Here is a 9,133-nt window from a genome sequence, read left to right as displayed (position 1 = left end):
GCATAATTTACTAAATTATTTTTAAATTAACTAATATATTAACTATTTTAATAAGCAAGTTTACATCTATATAATATGCAAAAACATACATAAGTCAAACAAGATCATTTTAGCTAAAATTGTTTTCAAACAAAATAACATTAGTGAGTATATGTCTACAAGTTCTATAAGTACTACAAGTTATATGTCTTGCATATATAAGTTCAACCAAAACATAAAAGTTCTAACATAGATTAGTGTCTCTATGCATCAAAATATTCTTGAGCTCTCAAGGTAGCATATGATCACCAAGAAAGATTGGAGTAATTCCCCAGAATATTGGACTAATCATCAGACAATTCTCAACTCAAGGTTTGGATATCCAGCACAAGCTTTGTACCATTCAAAAAGATCTTGAAGTGATACAACAAACTGACTATGCACCGTAGCAACCTAATATGGAGAAGATATCAAATTTACAAACAATATTAGAGATACCCCACATGCTTTACATTGAAATATAAGGTTCCATAAAAGATTTGAATAAAGTTTTTTTTTTCATGGAAGCTAGAATCTTTAGTGAAAGCATAACACAAGTCAATGTAATGAACATTTTGGAGATGAATAGGGAACAATACAAGAGAGAAAAAGAATGCAGCATGTTAATATGTTATCCCAGGATAACTTAATGGATAAACGCTGCATGAAGGACATATACCTCTTCTGCTGTTGGTTTTGGATTTTTGTCAAGCTCAATCGGTCTACCCACAACAATATACATTGGATGCTTGAATGGTATTGGAGATCTAGTCAACTTCAAATATAAATTTAGTTACTCTGATTTTTCATGGAAGAAACATTGTCTAGTGAAAACATGGATAACGAAAATGATGAGGATTAACAAATTGGGATGTAGAAGAAACACACACCCGAAAATTCCCCAAAAGTATATGGGGGTGAACTTGATAGCCCTTGCAAAATTCAGAATTAACTTCCCACCAGGTTTCCACCACTTATAGATATCTGACTATAGCAAACATTGCAGTGATGAAGGAAAATGAGAAATGGTAGTTAATGATAAACATAAATCAGTAACACTAACATATAAGGATGTGAAACACTAAATAATTTTTAGTGTTGTAAAGCTGATTTGGACAAGAAATAAGTACCTGTCCAAAACAAAAAATCGGAACAAGGGGTTGGCCCTTCTGCATTGCTATGCGGATAAATCCTTTTCTTGCCTTGAGATAGGCAGTCTACAGGGTAAAAATATCTTAATATCACTGACCCATTTAAAGTTTTTAACATAAATCATGCAATGACAATAATGATGCTCATCTTGAAAGACACAATTTATTTCAAATCCTCTTCAGCCTGTCTTTAAAATCAGTAGAAAGGAGAAATACAGCACAAAATCAAATATCAAGAAGAACCAGTAAGATGTAGGCACTAAAAGATCTAACTAACACAATGTACTCCTTAATTATATTTACAATTTTTTTAGGAATTTTTTGACTATACACTAATATAATCATACAAGGAAAATGTAGAATGTTAAGTTCCTAGTATGTCATGTTATAGGATAGTTGGCCTCAACCATTTACATAGCATTAGAAGGGAAATTTTCCATAACAATATAATACTAAATATTTCATCAATCATAGCACTACAATTATTAAAAATATAATAGAAATACTAAAAAGGAGTGAGATGGAACACACCTCGGTACCATGCTCCACGAGAAATGTTTCTTGCACTCCACCAGGTATTAAAATGCAACTGTAGCCATTATCCAAGAGGGAGAGGAAGTTTTTCTTTGTTGCTAGTGTAAGACCCAACCATGTCCATATGTGTCTCAAAAATGGTGTATAGAATACCTATGCATCAATTGAGAAAATTTTAATGTTACATACTTAAGAACCAATTACAAAGCAGAGTTGCAATTCTCAAGCGAAAGTCTTACCGCACTACTAGCAAGAACCTTTATCTTTGGAATAGGCATAAACCTTGTGTTGTCGGCAAGCGCAACAACACCAATTGGCAAAACCGAATGTGGTTCAAAACCAAAAACTTCATGAATAAAATTTAACTTCCATGCAACAGAAAAAGGAAAAGGTTAGTAATGTTACATCAATTTGTTTAGCTTTTTCATTGACCCATTCTCCATTAGTCTTTTGATGAGTAATTTGCCACAATTCTTGGATGTCAGGCTCGACACCGGTTCTAGGATGGTGCTGCAAATTTTTTGGAAGTTTAAAATATAAAACCCAGAAACAAAAAATAGAATAAAAATACCAACTCTCCAAATAACCAAAAAATCAGATAATCAACCATGTTACACACCAATACTTTCAACCACAACAACATCAGTATAATCAACTAATAGTATTTTCAACCACAATATCAGCAGTCTCAAGGTTCAATATTTCAGCTAAGATTATCAACTAACAACATATTTAACAATACTCAAATAAACTGAAGTTACCTTTAGTAGAGACGTAATCGGACCAGACCAGACCAGCAGGAGAAGAAAGACAGCCGAATCAGACCAGCAGAGGCAAAGGACAACACCGGATGAGCAGAGAAGCATAAACTATCCTAAATCAATGCAATGTAAAATACACAAAATTAATAACAGAATTTAATCAATATTTCTATGTTACATAGGATCACGTAGTTACCTACTTTACTCAATTCACAAACACAAAAATATAAAAAAAAAAAACTGAATCAAAATCACTGAAAAAAAAAAAAGCAAAAACTAGAATCAAAATAATAGATCAGAAAAACAAAAATTAGAATCAAATATCAACTCTCCTAATAAGCTAAAATAAAATTATCTACCAGATATAACACTAATATTTTCAACCACAACATCAGCAGAATCAAGGTTCAATATTTCAGCTAAGATAATCAACTAACAACATAGTTAATAAGGATAATGTAGTTACCTACTTTACTCAATTCACAAACACAAAAATATAAAAAAAAAAACAGAATCGAAATCACTAAAAAGAAAGCAAAAGCTAATAGCACTAATATTTTCAACCAGATATCAAAATAATATTTTCAGTCACAACATCAGCAGAATCAAGGTTCAATACTAAATTAAACTGCACTTACCTTCAGTAGAGGAGACGATCGGAGCAGACCAGCAGCAGAGGAACAAAGCACGGCTGAACCAGAAGACTTTAAAGAGTGCTACACAACACCAGAAGAAGACCCTTTTATTAAATCTTCATCATTTCACTAGCAAGCTAGGAGACAAACTTAAAAAAAAACTCACCTCTACACTGCAGAATAACTACACCAGAAGAAGACTCTTTTATTAAATCTTCATCATTTCTCTTCTAAACCTACAATAAAACAGCAAAAATGAAGTCCACAAAATTAATATAGAATAACTATATATTAAAAAAAACTCACCTCTACACTGCAGAATGTCAGAAGAAGAACCAAAGTCAGCACTCAGCGACGGGTTGGGGCCGTTCCACCGTCGAAGACGCAGGCCACCGGCGAGGACAGGTGACCGCACGAGCAGAGCTTCGGCACGAACAGAGCAGATCCAGCAGAGGAGCGAACCAACAAGAGGACGACAGAGACGGAGGTAGCAGATATAGAGGAGGCACGACGCCGGAGGCAGATGAGGCGGAACACGGCGGAGCCAAGATGGCCAGTTCGACACAGACGGAGGTGAGGAGTGGCACACACGAAGCAGATTCGACGAGCGACTGGAGGCGCTTGCGACGGAACAAACACCACGGAGGACCACGACGCCGCCGCAGACGCTTCCCAGGGGCTACGCCGGTGATTCTTCTTCCGGCAGCAGCTGCATGTTCCCTCGCAGATAGAGACGGCACGATGAGGGTTCAGAGTAACTGAGGGAGGCTTAGAGTGAGGGGTGGGGACTTAGGGTTTTTTTACAACCTTACCTTCACTATCATCATTTGGTTTTTACAGCTTTACCTTTAGTATTTTAATTTTTTTGGGATATATTTAATTATTGTTATTTATATTTATAAATTAATAAAAAATTTAATTTCACAAATTAGTTTTTAATTACTTTAAAAATCTAGTTATTAATTAAAATTATATACTAATTTTCTAAAGGCATATAAATTAATATTTACATCATTTAAAAATTAATGAATATGTCAAAAATAATATGTAAAATATATTTTAAAAGAATTATATGAACAATTTTTTAATTTCTGAAACAAAATAAAATTATTTTAAAAAATTATATATACAATTCTTTTTTATTCTTAAAGTATTTAACATTTTGAAAAAAAAATTATAAAATATACATATATTTTGTGACACAAAAATAATTTGTTACAAACAATATTAAAGTTTGTGACAAATTAATTTTTTGTTACAAAATACTTCGAATTTTTGCAACTACTTCACTTTTTGTTACAAAATATTATAATATTTTGTAACAATACACCGGCGCGCTACAAAAACTAACATAATTTGTAACAAAAAAAAATAGATTGTTACAAAATATTTGAATGTTTTGTAACAACTTGTAATGTTGTTAAAAAACATAGTTTTTTTTGTAACAATTTTAAATTTGATACAAAATTTTTGTTACAAATGTTCCATTTTCTTGTAGTGGATCGACCCTTACTCACGTAAGGTTTTATTACTTGGACGACCCAGTGCACTTGCTGGTTAGTTGTATCGAAGTTGTGACAAATTATGAATTAAGATTAGAGCACCAAGTTTTTGGAGCCATTACCAGGGATCACAATTTCGTGCACCATTCTCCCTAGAAATTACAATGAAGTGCTTTATTATTGGCTATGAAGGGATGTTTTGGGGTTTTTGTAATAAGGAACAAGAAATGTAAATAAGAAGAACTAATAAAATAAAGGAAAGAACTCTTGGCTAGACATAGATAATTGAGATCACCATCCTTGTCTACAAACCATACATTGATAATTATGAGGGACTGATGAGCGGATAATTTATACGCTTTTTGGCATTGTTTTTAGTATGTTTTTAGTAGGATCTAGTTACTTTTAGGGATGTTTTTATTAGTTTTTATGTTAAATTCACATTTCTGGACTTTACTATGAGTTTGTATGTTTTTCTGTGATTTCAGGTATTTTCTGGCTGAAATTGAGGGACTTAAGTAAAAATCAGATTCAGAGGTTGAAGAAGGACTGCTGATGTTGTTGGATTCTGACCTCCCTGCACTCAAAGTGGATTTTCTGGAGCTACAGAACTCAAAATGGCGCGCTTCCAATTGCGTTGGAAAGTAGATATCCAGGGCTTTCCAGAAATATATAATAGTCCATACTTTGGCCGAGTTTAGACGACGCAAAAGGGCGTTGAACGCCAGTTCTACGCTGCAGTCTGGAGTTAAACGCCAGAAACAAGTCACGAACCAGAGTTGAACGCCAAAAACACGTTACAACTTGGCGTTCAACTCTAGAAGAAGCCTCTACACGTGCAACATTCAAGCTCAGCCCAAGCACACACCAAGGGGGCCCCGGAAGTGGATTTATGCATCAATTACTTACTTCTGTAAACCCTAGTAGCTAGTTTAGTATAAATAGGACTTTTTACTATTGTATTAGACATCTTGGGACGTCTGGTTCTTAGATCATGGGGGCTGGCCATTCGGCCATGCCTGAACCTTTCACTTATGTATTCTTCAACGGTAGAGTTTCTACACTCCATAGATTAAGGTGTGGAGCTCTGCTGTTCCTCATGAATTAATGCAAAGTACTACTGTTTTTCTATTCAATTCAATTTATTCCGCTTCTAAAATATTCATTCGCACTTCAACATGAATGTGATGAACGTGACAATCATCATCATTTCCCCACGAACGTGTGCCTGACAACCACTTCCGTTCCACCTTAGATTGGATGATTATCTCTTGGATCTCTTAATCAGAATCTTCGTGGTATAAGCTAGATTGATGGCGGCATTCATGAGAATCCGGAAAGTCTAAACCTTGTCTGTGGTATTCCGAGTAGGATTCTGGGATTGAATGACTGTGACGAACTTCAAACTTGCGAGTGCTGGGCGTAGTAACAGACACAAAAGGAGGGTGAATCATATTCCAGTATGATCGAGAACCTCAGATGATTAGCCGTGCTGTGACAGAGCATTTGGACCATTTTCACAAGAGGATGGGATGCAGCCATTGACCACGGTGATGCCTCCAGATGATTAGCCATGCAGTGACAGCGCATCGGACCATTTTCACAGAGAGGATGAAAAGTAGCCATTGACAATGGTGATGTCCTTACATAAAGCCAGCCATGGAAAGGAGTAGGACTGATTGGATGAAGACAGCGGGAAAGCAGAGAGTCAGAGGAACGAAAGCATCTCTATACGCTTATCTGAAATTCTCACCAATGAATTACATAAGTGTTTCTATCTTTATTTTCTATTTATTTATTATTTATTTTCGAAAACTCCATAACTATTTTATATCCGCCTGACTGAGATTTACAAGGTGACCATAGCTTGCTTCATACCAACAATCTCCGTGGGATCGACCCTTACTCACGTAAGGTTTTATTACTTGGACGACCCAGTGCACTTGCTGGTTAGTTGTATCGAAGTTGTGAATGAAAAACAATTTACTAAGACGTGCGTACAGAGTTTTTGGCGCCGTTGCCTGAGATCACAATTTTGTGCACCAAGTTTTTGGCGTCGTTGCCGAGGATTGTTCGAGTTTGGACAACTGACAGTTCATCTTGTTGCTCAGATTAGGTAATTTTCTTTTGTTTTATTTTCAAAAAAAATTTTTTTTCAAAAATTTTCCCTTTATTTTTGAAAATTATTTCAGAATTTTTTAAGAATGAATTCTAGTGTTTCATGAAGCATGTTGAAGCCTGACTGGCTGTAAAGCCATGTCTAAATTCATTTGGACTGGGGCTTCTAACCCAACATTATCAAGAGCAAGCTAGTGTTGCTAATCCACCTGCTGCTGTTCCAGATCCACTTGATTTACATGCTAAAGCTTGACTGGCTATTAAGCCATGTCTAACCCTCAGATTGGAGCTTTAGACTAAGAGTGTAAGATTCCTGGAATTCATATTAAAAATTTTGGAATCCATATTTTTCTTTTTCACAAATAATTTTCGAAAAAATACAAAAAAATTATAAAATCATAAAAATCAAAAATATTTTGTGTTTCTTATTTGAGTCTTGAGTCAATTTTTAAGTTTGGTGTCAATTGCATACTCATCTTGCATTTTTCGAAAATTGCATTCATGCATTGCATTCATCATGATCTTCAACTTGTTCTTGATAAACCTTCTTGATTGATCTTCATATTTTCTTATTTTGTGTCTTTTCTTGTTTTTCATGTGCATTTTTGCATTCATAGTGTCTGAACATGAAAGATTTCTAAGTTTGGTGTCTTGCATGTTTTCTTTTCTTGAAAAATTTTCAAAAATAAGTTTTGATGTTCATCTTGATCTTCAAAGTGTTCTTGGTGTTCATCTTGATATTCATAGTGTTCTTGCATTCATCACATGCTTTGATCCAAAATTTTCATGCATTGCATCTTTTTCATGTTTTTTCTCTCTCTTCATTAAAGATTCAAAAATCAAAAAAATATCTTCCCCTTTTTCTTCTCATAAATTCGAAAATTTGAGTTGACTTTTTCAAAACTTTTTAAAATTTAGTTGTTTCTTATGAGTCAAGTCAAATTTTCAATTTAAAAATCTTATCTTTTTCAAAAATCAAATCTTTTTCATTTTTCTTATTTATTTTCGAAAATTTTAAAAATATTTTTCAAAAATCTTTTCTTAATTTTGTCTTATAATTTTCGAAAATATTCTCATTAATTAATGTTTTGATTCAAAAATTTCAAGTTTGTTACTTGCGTGTCAAGAAAGATTCAAACTTTAAGTTCTAGAATCATATTTTGTGATTTCTTGTGAGTCAAGTCATTAATTGTGATTTTAAAAATCAAATCTTTTTCAAAACTAATTCTAATCATATCTTTCTATCATACATTTTTTTTAAAAAAAAAATCTTATCTTTTTCAAAAATTTGATTTTCAAATATCTTTTCTAACTTCCTATCTTCTTATCTTTTCAAAATTGATTTTCAAATTTGTTTCAACTAACTAACTAACTTTTTGTTTGTTTCTTATATTTTTCAAAACTACCTAACTAACTCTCTCTCTCTAATTTTCGAAAATATCTTCCTCTTTTTCAAAAATTCTTTTTAATTAACTAATTGTTTCAAAATTCAATTTTAATTTATTTCTTCTTTTAATTTTCGAAAATCACTAACCATTTTTTAAAAATAGTTTTCGAAAATTCTATTTCTCTCTCATCTCCTTCTATTTATTTATTCATCTACTAACACTTCATCTCACCCAAATTTGAACCCCCTCTTCCATCTGTGTTCGAATTTTCTCTTCTTCCCTTCTTTACATTACATTCTTTTCTTCTTCTACTCACATAAGGGAACCTCTATACTTGGGCAAAAAGGATCCCTATTATTATTTTTCTGTTCCCTCCTTTTTCATATGAGCAGGAGCAAGGACAAGAACATTCTTGTTGAAGCAGATCCAGAACCTGAAAGGACTCTGAAGAGGAAACTAAGAGAAGCTAAATTACAACAATCCAGAAAGCACCTTTTAGAAATTTTCGAACAGGAAGAGGAGATGGCAGCCAAAAATAATAATAATGCAAGGAGGATGCTTGGTGACTTTACTGCACCTAATTCTAATTTACATGGAAGAAGCATCTCCATCCCTACCATTGGAGCAAACAATTTTGAGCTTAAACCTCAATTAGCTTCTCTAATGCAACAAAATTGCAAGTTTTATGGACTTCCATCTGAAGATCCTTTTCAGTTCTTAACTGAATTCTTGCAGATATGTGATACTGTTAAGACTAATGGAGTAGATCCTGAAGTCTACAGGCTCATGCTTTTCCCTTTTGCTGTAAGAGACAGAGCTAGAGTGTGGTTGGACTCTCAACCCAAAGATAGCCTGAACTCTTGGGATGAGCTGGTCACGGCTTTCTTAGCCAAGTTCTTTCCTCCTCAAAAGCTGAGCAAGCTTAGAGTGGATGTTCAAACCTTCAGACAGAAAGAAGGTGAATCCCTCTATGAAGCTTGGGAGAGATACAAGCAACTGACCAAAAAGTGTCCTTCTGACATGCTT

At 33.9% G+C, this 9,133-nt stretch overlaps 1 protein-coding gene and 1 non-coding gene across 2 annotated transcripts; both read right to left on the bottom strand.

The window, feature by feature from the left end:
• Positions 1 to 330: 330 nt before the first annotated feature.
• LOC107636783 (diacylglycerol O-acyltransferase 2D-like) lies at positions 331 to 2,083 on the bottom strand (the record flags this gene model as incomplete). The annotated part of the gene is made up of 6 exons (XM_016340271.2): positions 331 to 432; positions 698 to 785; positions 909 to 1,006; positions 1,149 to 1,235; positions 1,701 to 1,856; positions 1,943 to 2,083. Coding segments are annotated over 6 exons (672 nt in total), but the record flags the coding sequence as incomplete, so codon positions are not given.
• Positions 2,084 to 9,025: 6,942 nt separating this feature from the next.
• Positions 9,026 to 9,133, bottom strand: LOC148568853 (small nucleolar RNA R71). The gene has a single exon (XR_015881751.1). It is a non-coding gene; the product is annotated as a small nucleolar RNA R71 (small nucleolar RNA).

The sequence above is a fragment of the Arachis ipaensis genome, chromosome B4, assembly GCF_059453495.1.
Source record: "Arachis ipaensis isolate K30076 ecotype BB chromosome B4, ASM5945349v1, whole genome shotgun sequence".
Classification (NCBI taxonomy): domain Eukaryota; kingdom Viridiplantae; phylum Streptophyta; class Magnoliopsida; order Fabales; family Fabaceae; genus Arachis; species Arachis ipaensis.
The sequence above is the reverse complement of the archived record's forward strand: the minus strand, read 5'-3'. Positions and strand labels throughout refer to the sequence as shown.